The 14,379-nt window shown below is 46.2% G+C and overlaps 1 protein-coding gene across 1 annotated transcript in view; it reads left to right on the top strand.

Moving 5' to 3' along the window:
* Positions 1-586: 586 nt before the first annotated feature.
* ADGRB2 (adhesion G protein-coupled receptor B2) overlaps positions 587-14,379 on the top strand; it is a 103,447-nt gene continuing 89,654 nt past the window's right edge. The window contains exons 1-2 of the mRNA XM_063140528.1: positions 587-638; positions 11,578-11,742. Coding sequence (XP_062996598.1) covers positions 626-638; positions 11,578-11,742 — 178 coding nt within the window. The 5' untranslated portion in view covers positions 587-625. The remainder of the gene's footprint in view (positions 639-11,577; positions 11,743-14,379) is intronic.

Consider the following 14,379-nt stretch of genomic DNA (forward strand, 5'->3'; position numbering starts at 1 on the left):
TTAAAAACACCATATTAAAATTACTGTTTTTAAAAGAACAGAGTTCTAATAAAACCCAAGTTCTGGTAAATCTACTGCCAGTCATTCACGGAAAGATTCCTGAAACAACATTTTCAGAGAAGTGGCAGCAAAACAACGTTAGCACCTGCCTGACTTCTAAATGCAGGGAATTCAATAGGAAGGGGGCCACCACACTGAAGGCTCCTGGAACCACCAGGAACATGACCTCAGTGACCAGGCAGGTTGGTAAGGGAGAAGGCCCTCTCTCAAGTATCCTGGACTCAAATTGTTTAGGGCTTTGTACACCAGTCCTCGAGGCTTAAAGCTGGCCTGGTAGTGAGTAGTTATATCCTCAGTGTCCTCTTTCTATCCTCCTTCTATGGTTCTTCCTGGTTTGAGATTTAGATTGCAGATGTTTTATTTAATATCAGAAGAGAAGAGTGTTCTGCACAGTACACACAAGCCTACTGAGTTGTATCACTAGTGTGCTCTGCTCATTCACCCAGGCCAGAGGTCCCTACAGCTATTTCATGGTTTCTTCCATCTTTCAGGTGATGCAGGTGTGCAAGAGGATCAGAAGGTGAAAACACAGTGGCCCAGGTCAGCCGATGAACCAGGAGTGTACATGGCACAAACAGGTAACAACAACTTTTGTGGACACATGATGGGGAGATGTTGGAAGTCATCAGGACTTTTTAAGGCATTCCTTTCTTACAGGCAGTTTCATTCTTCAGGATTTAATGTTTTGTGTTTGATTTTTAGTTGCAAATGTTTAAATAATGGGGTGGGAGGGGGCAGGAGAGACACAAAAATATTACCATAAAGGAATTGCAAAGTGTTTCAGATACAAATATACAGATTCCATATTATAGAATCATAGAATAGCAGAGTTGGAAGGGACCTACAAGGCCATCGAGTCCAACCCCTTGCTCAATGCAGGAATCCACCCTAAAGCATAGAAACATTGTATAGAAGCATTAGAAACATTACAGCTTAGCTTTAGGTCTCTATTTAGGACCAAGACTTGATAGCAAGATGAAACTTACCAGGCATTTTGAGGAAAACTAGGATTTATGATATTTCTTAGGGTGGGAGCTAGTGGTGGGGAAATGCACATTCCTAGGTTTTTACCAAATTTCTCCAAAAATGAATTTTGAAGCAAATTTGGGGGGTTCTTCCTCAGATTGAAAACATCTGAAGATTTTTGAAGGAAACTTAGGCCGTAGCTAGACCTAAGGTTTATCCCAGGATCATCCCGGGTTCGTTCCTGCCTGAGCGCTGGATGCCCTGTGTGGCACTTAGATGAACAGGTTTGACACCAGGACAAACCTGGCCTAAATGTTTTAATGACTGAACTCCCCTCAGCTCAGCTTGGAGCTGGATCAGGAATTACGACAGCCCAGGCCATAGCTAGACCTCAGGTTTATCCCTGGATCGTCCAGGGGTCAAACCTGTTCATCTAGGTGACACACAGGGGATTCAGTGCTCAGGCAGGGGCGAACCCTGGATGATCCCGGGATAAACCTTAGGTCTAGCTGTGGCCCCAGATAGAGCAATCCAATCCACCACTACCCCTCCAAGAATCCAAAACTGTCTTGTAATGGCAGGCTGGTGCTTCAGGTGTAGATGGACAGGCTCACCACTGGCCGGTTTTGCCAAGATCTCGCTGAACCGCTGCCATTGGTCCTTGCTCACCGTGCCACACAAGCTGCCGGATGGCATGGCAAGTGCACAACGAGCACTGCAGGGCCGCCCGTCCCCTCAGTGAGCCTCCATTCTGCATAAAAATGGTGGCTTGGGATTTCCAGAAATGTAAGGTTATGTAAATAGTGGGTGTAAAGGGACAATTTACGCATTGGAAATCCCTGAGCTGCCATTCTGACGCGAAATGGCGCGTGCAGACCATGCGCGTGCCCAGCAAACAGTGGCTGAGGCTCATTGAGCGGAGGCTGGAGGCTGAATGTGGGGAGAGGCCACCGGACGCCACCCCCACCCCCTCTCGGACTCCCCTGACATTTTAGCTCCAGCTGCTTTTTTTGTCCAAGCTATCTGCACTACAGTCTGCTACCCAGACAGAGCCAAACCCAAGCCCTGAAGGTCCATTAAATTGTGGGCAAAACTCAGGAAACTCCAGAGCTTTGGGGGAAATGAGCCCTGCAGTTGCTGAGCTTGTCCGACCAAGAGCTAAGAGGTTTCTCAAGATGGACGGATCCGTCGGCTTCGCTTTCTCTTTCATTCATTTTTTAAAAAAACAAAAACAAATCTCAAGTTCTTTCCATTCTAAATGTGAAGAACTTTGCAAATGTTGGTAAATCCTTATCAAAAATGAATCTAAACTAAATTCTCACCCATCAGCAACAGCCAGATTCAATAGGTACAATGAATCCTAGCATGGAGGGACCATGATGCACCTGCATTCCCATGTAGCTCTGAAACATGAAGAGCCTGCCAGAAAAAAGAGGTGGCAGCCCTAATTCAGCACTAATAGGCTCAAATACAGAAGGAGTCAAACCCAGATTTTAAGAGCAAACCCACTCAAAACCTTGAGCTTGGATGTAAAAATGCAGGAGTTTCAGTTTCTCCCAGGTTCCAATTTGTTAAATTTCAAGTTATTTCCTTCCCATTTATGGGGCGGTGGGTTTTTTGCAGATTTTGATATGAACCAAACAAAATCCTCACCCCTATCTAGCAGGTCTCTTGTCCAATCGCCCTGTAACTTTTCCAGAGGCCTTTTCTACGTTCTCTTGTCAGCCATCCCGCTAGCTCATGATGAGGCCTAAAAGAACCTTACATTGTGGAAGCCAAAGTGTTGTGAAATGCAAATTACAACATTTGCATCACTGGCTTAATGGGTTTCTGAACCAGGTAATTATGCAGTCTGGCGACATCACTAATTTTGATGAAGACAAGCAACATTTTTCAGATAGCTTCTGCAACTGCCAATTTGATGATAAATTTGAATGCCCGCTTTAGCATTCTCAGGACAGCTCCCTGAACATTCTCAGGACAGCTCCAAGGCTTCTCGGTTGAGATACGGCTCATGAGAGATGGCTGTTTATTAGGCCTAGGCTGAAAGTCTGATATCCCAAATGTCCATCTCAATAGCCTTGGCATGCGAGGAATTGGGGTATGCATGCAATTCTGGATGCTGAAATTCATCAAAATGTTTCAGGGGTGGCATTTGCCATCGTAGTGAGTGTTAACAGCCCCTCTCTTTTTTCTTGAAACACGCACGCACGCGCACACTCTTTGAGAAGTACACCTTTGCAGTCTGCTAGCAGCAGCAGAACGGTTCTCAGTGGCCAGCAGCAGGGAGGTGGGAGAAATATGAAACAGATTCAAATTCCTTCAGATTTCTTTGACTCAGCCTTGCAGTTTCCACAGTAGACCAGCGCCTTCTGAGTCACACGGATTCTGCAGGCCTGCAGATAATTTTTTAAATTTCCAGAATTGTCTGCACATTTAGTTATACAGTGGTTCGAAAGTTACGGGGAAATGCACTCATATATTCACCATGAAAAATGTACACAACATTTTATATGTCTCTGATCTATCGTCAACCTCCCCTGTGAAGCACTCTTTACGAGGGGTGCTTTCCTCATTAGCTAAGAAAAATATGCAAAATGTGACACGCCACCGCAAGTTACGTAAATCACAGCTGGATTTTTTTAATGTAATTTTCCAAAGCGGGAGGGGAATCCAATTCTGTCAATGATCAGACGACGGAGCAAATGACACCCGATAACCCACGAAACACACATGAAACAGAGTAGACAAGATCCATACATCTATACAAGATCCATACATCCGTACTCAGCGGCCACCCTCCCCCCACCCACCCCAGAATGCATGGGAATGATGAACCATAGCTTCGTTCTGAGGCAGGCTTCTGGAAAAAGGTGGCAGCCAGTGGCTCGATGCTACAGAGAATAACTTTAACACCATCAGAGAGGGGGGCAGAATGCCTTTTAAAAATATATATTCTTAACCATAGGGTGGGGGGGTGGGAGAGAGGAACCACCTGTCACTCACAACCAAGGTACGTTCCCCCACCACCACCCGCCAAACGTTTTTTCAACAAATGTTGCCCCTTACTAATATAAGTATTTCTGTATTTTAAATTTGAAAACCTGTCCAGGAATCATTTCAGATGAAGGGTAGCATAAAAATAACAAGTGAGAAAATGGCCTCCAAAATTTGTCACCTGCAGATGGGGTGGAGAATTTTTTGGGAGAGGGGGCATCTTGTAGTAAACTTTCTTTTGATACATTTCTCCATGTGCAGCAACATTCAAAGTGATCGAGTTAAGGGCTGAACTCAGAGACACCATTGGGCTAACCCTGCCTTGCACTCCAGATACCGGAGTCAGCAAGGAAAGTTGCCCCCCAGCCTCGCATATACCCTAGAATGTAGCTCATTTACATTGTCTTACAGAACCCAACTGCAGCCATTGCAAACTGAGCCAGCCTCACATCTGTCAAAACGCACTATTTTATTTGGATAGATTCCCCTATTTAATTGACTTTGGTGGGGAGCACACATTCACGTATGACAGAACGCAGGGAGAAGCTTATTCCGTGGTTTTGCCAAGAACATCACCAGCACCAGGTTTTTGAGGACCCTTAGAACAGGCAGGTTGCAATGGTGGAGAAGGAACTCCTGGGAGTGGGCCCTCAGCACGGGCCCAAACATGCTTACCCCTGGTCAAGGTGGCAGTTTTTGACAACGGCCCCAACAATCTTGTATAATTCAATGATAGCCAGTTTTGGGGCGAAGGAGCCTGCCAGATGTTAGCTGGGTCCTAGCTGGGACATGCCATTCATCATCTGCTTCTCCTCCAGCTCTAATAATCACATGGAATTTAATTAAGATGCAGCCTCCAATGACCGAGGCGCGTGCGTCTCATCTTCAATCCCCGCCCGTCCCCTGAGCACCATCATTTTCATGGCGACAGCGGATTGAGAGGACGCACGCTTCCCTCCTTCTTCTTCTTCTGCCTCCCTTCCTGGTGTAACTGAGTTTAATTTGCTCCATTTATGCGTTCTCTTAGCACCTTCCTTGGAGACCAATAAAGAAAACAAATGTATTAATTGTTTAGCTCCTATGTATTTATTTAGCAAATTCGTCTGGGTAATATGAACGCCATTCCCTTTCCCTTTCCACCACTCTTCTCCTTGTCTTTGATTTATACTCTCTGGGCCGTTGTGTGCATTGGCATGGGAAGACAAATGGAGCAAAAATCTAGGAGTGTTTAGAGGGACTGGCTCAGCCAGTTGTGCAAATATAGATACCGGTGGGTGTTTAGACCTTGCCATTTAAGCTGGCTTGATGCAAGAGCAGTAGCGTTTGGTTGGGGCATAAAAGACCCAGCTCAAATGTCAAATTCTTGCTTGGCCATGTTGCTTGCAAAGTGGGTTTGGACAAGTTAGTAGTGCTGAGCCTCACTTCCCCCATTTGTAAAATGCAAGTAAAGAGTGCTTTCTTCCATACGGGAGTTTCAACAACAGCAGCAGCTACAACGATAACAATACACTAGAATTCAGTTTTCTGAGCTTTCGAGTGGGGCAGAAAGTGATACTGAACAATTAAGGGCACAATCTGATTCAGTTTTAGACAAAAAGAAGCCCTACAACTTCCAGCAATCCAGAAGTTTTTTCCTGGGTTGGGCCAGCATGGCCCCCAGGAATAACAAGACATTGGTTAATTTCCCCCAATTCCTTCCCTTTGACTCTCCCACCCATCTTACAGAATCAGGATTTATGTTTTTTTCCCTTTAGAAAAAGTGCCAGCATGATGTTGGAAGTTTCCCCTCCCCCATTGTGACCTTGAGGACTAGAAGTCTGTTTTTAAAAGGAAGGAAGGAAGGAAGGAAGGAAGGAAGGAAGGAAGGAAGGAAGGAAGACAGCTGCACTTCTCAAGATCCTGCTGAAGCCATTGGTTTCTGGTCCAGGGTCCTATTTCATAGAATCATAGGATAGCAGAGCTGGAAGGGGCCTACAAGGCCATCGAGTCCAACCCCCTGCTCAATGCAGGAATCCACCCTAAAGCATCCCTGACAGATGCTTGTCCAGCTGCCTCTTGAAGGCCTATAGTGTGGGAGAGACCACAACCTCCCTAGGTAACTGGTTCCATTGTCATACTGCTCTGTCAGGAAGTTTTTCCTGATGTCCAGCTGGAATCTGGCTTCCAGTTCAGACTTCATGATGAATGCAGCTCTCTTGATGTCCTTGGGATTTCACCCACTGCATTTCACCCGCAGTCACTTGGGCCTGTGATTCTCTAGTGGAGCCATCCCTCTTTTTGCTTTTCTCCGCTACAGCCTGGGAACAGACGGGGCTCCACATCTCCGTACTCCTTTTGCCCTCTATTTGAAGGTCAGCCTTCTGCAGGGTGAGCTTCTCACATAGACGCCCATTTCAGCTAATATTTGTTTTCTCTTTCTATCTTCCACTTTGGAAAATGGGAGCCCCCCCCCCTTGACCTCCTCCTCCATCTGTTCCTCCATAATTTAAATGGATGTCCTTTACTACAGGCCTGTCCAATAATTTCAGAGAGATCATCAAGTCTAATCAAGAACCAGATTGTTACAAATGCCAGTGTCTTGCTTCTTTGGGGCAGAGGGAAAGAGGGGCTGTCTATCTGAGCCAGGCCTCCGCTTGATAGGGCTTCAGAGCACAGGAAGGGTGGGTCTCGGTGTTACCTCCACAGGCCAAACATGGCTTTTGGCGGAGGGGGAGACAACTGCATGTCTGAAAATGCAGGAAGCCTTCAGGGGCAGAGGACAGGCGCCCCAGTGATGCAGAAAATACGCAGTTGTCTGATGAAGGAAACAGAGGGGCAGGGATGGGCCGTCTCTGCCGGGCCCTGTTTGTGCTCTGAGTGCCAGACTCCTGTCATTTGCCCCACCCCGGCGTGCATGTGGGGCAAGCCTCCAAATGGTCTGCAGGAATGCAGCAAGAGTCCACGGCTTCTTCTTTTTTGTCCACGTGCTGTGATTTGCACAAATTCACAGCCAGGGCTATTTATAGAAATTTCAATTTGTGCAAAATCAAGGCCATAAATAGCACAATTTGCATAAAAATGCAGGCGCAAAGCACCATTTATGTCTGCAATTTTGAACAAATTGTGCTATTTTTGGCTGCAATTTGCACAAATTGCAATTTCTATAAATAGCCCCAGCTGCAAATTTCTGCAAAACAGGATTTGCACACACCCCCAAAGTGGGAAAATGTGAGCTTCCCTGACTCTGCATGCGCCACCAAGCTGGTAAAAAAATCACTGAACTCCACCCCTGAAATGGATTCCTCCAATATTCCTCCCTCTCCAGGGGCAAGGAAAGGCTGAACAGGGGAAACCTCTCTTCACATCACCATCTTTTGGGTGGGGCTGGTGGCTTTGCTGAGAAATCTCTAGATGTTTTCCCCAACTGGGACCTCCGAAGGAAGATGTAGGAAAATTTTGTTCCTGTTGACAAATCAGACATGTCCTGTTCGCAATCCTGAACGTGAACACGAGTAGGGGTGGAATTCCCCATTCCTGCTCTAACATTCGTGTCCAAAAGTGCCCAGTTGCGCAATTGTGCACTTCCAAAAATGTGCATTCCCTCACCCCCTCCAAACTGCATTTTTACACTTTAACCTATGGGAGTGGGAGTGCAATTTTGGGGTGCACGCTTAGAAAGTATGCATTTTTTACGTTTGAAAATGCACATTTTTCCTGTCCGAAAGCAGATATTTACGTTCGTGACGGTGAACCAGGCAAGACGAGCATCGAGTTGGGAAATGGAAAACCTAAATGTGCGCAAACATCCCTTTCATTTGTTGAGAAATATGGAGCCAACCTAGGGATTTGCAGAACTCCTGAGAGATTTCACTAGCTGCATTTAATCTCTTTTTTCAGGGAGAAGCAACCTTCCTCCCAAAATTCCTCCGAATCCTTTGCCCGAGGAGCCTGCAAATAGGTGACAGATCTATTAGAATATGGGAGGGGCATCTTTTCAGTCAGATACAGTGGAGGCTGATGGCACCAATGTCAGTGGGGCAGTGGATCGCTCCTTTCGAGTTCCGACTGGTTCTGCCTGAAACCCAGAGTGGATTCACCACCCCACTGGAATAGGAGCTGCCAGCCTCCTCTGGTCAGGTATGTCCTCCCTTCACGGTGCCGTTCAGCAGGACAGAGCTCGAACTTGCTTTCCTTACCTAGTTAGGGTTATCCTAAATTCCCAAGGGCCAAACTAAATGTTAAATGCATTTTTGCATTGCAATGCAAATAGCAGCATTGGAGGAGGAGCCATTTTTCTCAGGAGTGTGTGTGTGTGTGTGTGTGTGTGTGTGTGTGTGTGAAAATTCCCTCTCCCTACATGCCACGATTCTACTTGGGCATATACATTAAATGCAAAATTGCATTTGATGTCATATTCATGTACTGCAATTTTTTTTAAAAAAAAAAAATACATAAGAAGTCCCCAGAATTTGGGAAAAATGTGTTTCAGCCCACAAAAGAAAGTTGAGTTTAGTGTGTTGCAGAAGCTCATCAAGCCCCCAAAGGGCTGGGTTTCCCAGCGATGAATATCCCTAGCCAGAAGAGGTCAGGAAGAGTGGAAAGGGAGTGTGCTCTTGGGCAGGGGGAGAAGCGTGGGCACGGAAGTTTCAGAAACATCTCTATCATCTAGGGATGTTGTGAAAGTCCATGTGGGTGTTGGAGCCTGACAGACGCCCCCTGCACTCTCCCTTCCTGACCCTGCTCACCGCCCCATGGGGCACTCACGGACCTGCTTGTTGAGCACCCGGCAGCCACCTGCCCCCGTAGTCAGCTGCCATTTTGCGCAACAAGTGCGGCTCAGGGTTTTCCAGGAAGGTAATGTTACAAAAATGGCTGCTATAATGAGGCCATTTATGCAACATTACAGGTCTGAATAGAGCTTTTACACCTGTAATGTTGCGTAAATAGCTCCTTTACAGTGGCCGTTTTCATAACATTACATTCCCAGAAAAGACCGAGCCGCCATTGTTGTGCAAAATGGTGGTTCGCTAAGAGGACAGACGCCCCTGTGGCTTCATCAGATGCTCACCGAGCCATCCAGAAGCTCACACGGTGCTGCGAGCAGGGGCCAACGGCAGTCGGCATGCACCCGGCAAAGCCTGGTGCGAGTGAGTCCATCCATCCCTGCCGCCACCTGTCACCCATCCACTGGAAGGTTGGGGAGCAGGATGGGCCGAGAGGCCTGTCTAGCTCGAGACAACCACATTGGAGGAATGGGTGGCTGTCAAAACCTCCATCCGCCTCCTGCCCTGCATGGCTCGTTCAGCAGGGCTTCAAATAGAGAGGCGGATCCAATCTTGGAGCCCTGCACCTATGGACAGAGCAATCCCTAGGACTGTGGACTTAGTGGCGAACTTTCAGCCTGTCTTTCCTCATGGTTGTATTGTGGGGATAAAATAGCAGAGCTGATGCTAAGAGACTTGTGTCTGCCAGCCTGGGATCTCTAGAAGAACGGGGGGTGGGGGGGTGGGGAGGGGGGGGATAAAAAACTCATCTATAGTCATAAAACTGGGTAAAGTTATGCCAACAGTCTGAAGATGGGATAAACACTCTGGAAGTTACTCCAAGCCACATAACGGGGTGCGGGGTAGAAGGTGCTCTTCTGCCTCAGGCATGCTGGAAAATATCTGTTGGAGAAGCAGTTTGCTTTTCCTGTGTTGAGACTTGATCCAGTTGGGTTTAGCGGGACCAGAGTCGGGGTGGTCGCTTATACCTCTTGTGCTTCCTGAAGCCTCCCCCCTTCATTCCCGCCCAATCTACCGGGCCGTAAATAAGTCGCTTCTTCCAAAAATGCCACTGCCTTTGCTGGTGTTCTCTCCTCCTGAGACCCGTGACTCTGCAAAGGTGGCCTCTGAACGTCCTGCTGCTTAAAAACGATGCACAGCAGAACCCCTGCCCAAAGATGGCATCCTGAAGGGCCTCGGCAGACTGCCAGGGGCACCTTTGGTCAGTTCCGCTCCAGGAGCCTTTGCCTTTGGGGTTCCAAGCTGCCCACCTGGGTCACGGGGCCGAGTCACACACTCAGCTCTCCTCTTTTGCTTACTCACTCGGCGGCTGGCAGAACGAGGCAGTAGAATTCTGCACTGTACCACTTCATGTGGCAGGTGAGGTGGGGATCGGACTGGGGCATAAACGTTTTGCACATAGTAAACTAGCATATTGTGGGAAGGGGATTTTAGCATAATCCGTCCCCGATGTACTAGTTTGTTTTCATGCAGCATGCTTTATATATGAGGAACAATACAGAAAATGACCCCAGACCTGAAGTGGTACCGTCTAGAATCCATCCTGTGTCATTTGCAAAGCAAACCTATGTCTTTGAGGTGATTCGCAAGGTGCGGCTGTTCCGTCAGTGGGGCGTAACCTGTGCTGTTTTCCACAGTTCGATGTTTGCAGCTGCACTTTTCAGAATAAATGTCCGTGTATGAAACAGTCAATGCCTAATTAGTCCACCCTCCTCTTTGATAAGTATAGACAACCAAGAGCATAAGCAGAGTGGAGGTTACAGTTCCTTGAGGTATGCAGTCTTTGCAGATTCCAGTATGAATTTACCTCATCCACACACCTCATAATCACATGTGGATCCCAATTTAGTTATCCACTATCTTTTGCACATTCTGACAATTCTTTTAAAAAATGTAGCACAATACATTTAAAATGCATATTTGGAGGGGGAAATCTGTTGAGAGAAAATATATTTAGAAATGCATATTTTGAGAGAGAAAATGTGTTTTAAAATATGTATTTAAATGAAAATTTCCATGCAAATTCTAGAACATTAAGGGTGCAATCCTATGCATGTTTAGACAGAAAGAAGTCCTAGAACTCCCAGCATGGCTGGCTGGAGAACGCTGGGAGTTGTGGGACTTTTTTCAGTCTAAATACGCACGGGGTTGTGCCTTAAATGACAAATTATAACAAATACTGGATGGAATTGGCTTGTGGGTGAATCCATGTGAGTGGTATGGAGAAAACCTATTCATCCAAATCTTAATGCTTCATCATAGGGATAGGGGGGAAATTTGCTCAGTTCGCATTTTAATTTTAATGCCAACTTACCTAATTGGGCACTTTCAAACCAAAATGCAATCTCCAAATGCAGCTCTCCTTTGATATTTGCTCTTCTCCAAGTTTTGCAATGCAGTTTCCCACTCAAAACATGTTTACAAAACATGGACGTTAGGGCAAAATGCAGATGAAAATTGATTCTATTAGAAAAGCAGCACACAAAAATGCATTCTACTCAGAAATATTCCTTGCAAAAAAGCATAGGTTAGGCAAAGTTGTGTTTCAAATAGGCATCCCAGAAATGCATGTGCATATTATTACTTTTTAAAATCTCCAATGTACGTGGAAAAGGGGCTACCCGAACATAAGACTGGAAAAATGAGGCCATGAGCTGGGTGGGTGCCGGCATTCCTAGAGCATCCACGTGGCAAGCAGCTCTTGGCCCGTTGCCTGTCAGTCTGTTTTGGAGATGGCTGAACCACTGTTTCCCTGTGTCTGTGTGCTTGTGTGTGTCTCTTTCTCCCACAGGAGACCCTGCGGCCGAGGAATGGTCCCAGTGGAGCGTCTGCTCCCTGACCTGTGGGCAGGGTACCCAGGTGCGAACTCGCTCCTGCGTCTCATCGCCTTACGGGACTCTGTGTAGCGGGTTGTTGCGGGAGACCAGGATATGCAATAATACCGCCACCTGCCCAGGTAGACCGGAAGCACGGGGGGAGGGCGGGTGGGGCTCCTCCTCCCTTCTACCCCCTTTCTGCTCTTGCCTTCGATGTCCTAGGCTGTTTTTACCAGCGATACTCTGTTGGTTTTTATCTCACCTCCCCAACCTGCATGATTAACATTCACACGTTAACACTTCCGCACTCATAGGAGCAGGAAATCGCCTGAAGTATTCGGTTCTGTTTTGGTTTGAGCTTTGCTTTGTCTGCATTTCCGTTGGTTTTAGCCCCCGTTCAAGACTATTAAGATTTAGTAACCCATCCAGCCCCCACCACCCGGAGACTGTTGGTTCATGAAGGGAAGCAAGTTAATAGATCTAATTTGTTCTAAGGGACTTTCATCCATAATCCGTAAGTACTGTGAAGAATTAACGAAATAAAAATAACCAGAACGGTTCATAGCAAATTAGCAATATGTCTTTAATGTGCACTATTTAATTAAAGAGTATTTTACCCTTAGTACAAGAGGCCTTTTCCCCCTGCCTCCGGATGTCCGCTATGATAATTTAGGCACCAGGCAAAAACAGTTCTGTTTACCCAGGCTTTCAAAAACTGTCAGCCTTGGCATTTTTAACTTAGAGCAGTTCGATTTGGCCATCAGTTTTGAACGGTCTGTGGCTGCCACCGCTTACTTTGTATGCTTTATTCCTTAGATCATTCTTTTAATTATACTTTTATTGTTTCTTACTACTTTGCTAGGATCTGGGGTAACAAATTTATGCTGAAGCTGTGGGATATAAATTATGTAAATAAATGAATAAATACATAAAATGTATAAAAATCCTCCCAAATGTTGCTTTGACATGCCCTGAATCTGTTCTGATTGGGGCCAAATAACACTTTGAGGGCCAAATAACACCTTATGCAGGAGAACCACGTTTGCCGCTCCTGACATCTATTTCTTTTGACCTGCAGGGCAGCACAACCTTATTTGTGTTTACTCAGAAGTAAGTCCCATTGTGTTTCCTAGGGCTTACTCCTAGGTACGTACACATAGGATTGCAGCCTTAAAAAACAGGTGGAGGGTGTATTGAAGCAGTGGTGCTTAACTAGGGTGACCCTATGGAAAGGAGGACCGGGCTCCTGTATCTTTAACAGTTGCATAGAAAAGGGAATTTCAGCTGGTGTCATTTGTATGCATGTCGCACCTGGTGAAATCCCCTCTTCATCACAACAGCTAAAGCTGCAGGTGCCCTGCCCCCTTTTAAATCTGGTCACAGTATAGCTGCAGTATAGCTCCTGCAGCTTTAGCTGTTGTGATGGAGAGGAAATTTCACCAGGTGCGACATGCATACAAATGACACCAGGTGAAATTCCCTTTTCTATGCAACTGTTAAAGATACAGGAGCCCCCTGTCCTCCTTTCCATATGGTCACCCTAGCTTAACCCTTTCCCCACACTGTTTTCCTTATCTCTCCTCTCCCTTTTTGAGGGGGAAATCAAGGTAAATCCCCTTGGACCCTTAGGCCATCTTCAGAGGCTCTCCATTGGGTGTCCCTGCCAAAGGAAGCTAGGTGGATGGCTACAAGACACAGGGCCTTCTCAGTGGTAGCAGCCCTTATGGAATTAACTCCCCAAAGAGATTTGCCTGGCACCGACATTGATGCCTTTTGGCGCCAGGCAGAGACCTTTCTTACCTCTCAGGCATTTTAGAGACGTAGTTCTAGGTTATTACTGCTGCTTTACCAATTCCTGTGCTGTTTATTGCTTTGCATTATATTGTATTTTATTCTTTTAAGTATTTGTATTACATTTTATATTTTTATCTGTTTTATGGCATTTTAGTATTTAAATTGTTTGTAATCCACCCAGAGAATATTGGTTATTGGGTGGATTAGAAATGTAATAAATAAACAAACAAACCAGAGCTGGGGGGGATTTGAGATTGGGGAAAATGCTACAAGCGCAAGATTCAAACCCCTGTCTCCAGCACTGCCATCCGCCCCCTCGCCAGAACTTCCCACCCACTTTCATCTTATTGAACAGTAAACACACTCAGATGTCCTGTGGTGAATCTCCTGCATAAAGTCCAATTTGGCCTTCACTTGGCAGCCTGCAACCCTATGCACGTTTCTTTGGGTTAAGTCCTGTTGAACTCTGGGACTTACATCGGAATATAATGGCATAGGGTTGTGCTGTTAAAATTGGAGTTCAGTTCAGGATCAAGAGAGACTTTCAAGGAAGTGTTTTGGTTTTCTTAAGCTGGAGAGGCCATGTCCCTGGCAGGGAAACCTGGATCCTGAAAATGACAACTGATGGCACTTGCCTTTAGCATGGCAACTTAGCATGAGATGTCCTGTGTCACGGGCTACAGGTTTCAGACTTGCAGTGGGGCATATATACTTAATTCACACGTTCAGGTTCAAAAAGGTGCTTTAGGCTGCAATCCTATACCCACTGGTGTGGGAGCAAGCCCTGTTGAATGCAGTGGAACTTACTTCAGAGCAGATTTGTATAGAATGGTCTGTTAAGCATCACTTGTGAAGGTGTCCTTGGTCTCTCTGCTTTTTGTAAAGTCATACTGGCTTCCGCAGGCCCTGAAAAGCTGAGGAGCTTGTACAATCTTTGCTTTAAAGGAGGTTGAAGAGTTTACGCATTAATTAGTATTCAGAGC

Source organism: Elgaria multicarinata, chromosome 13 (genome assembly GCF_023053635.1).
Source record: "Elgaria multicarinata webbii isolate HBS135686 ecotype San Diego chromosome 13, rElgMul1.1.pri, whole genome shotgun sequence".
Taxonomy (NCBI): domain Eukaryota; kingdom Metazoa; phylum Chordata; class Lepidosauria; order Squamata; family Anguidae; genus Elgaria; species Elgaria multicarinata.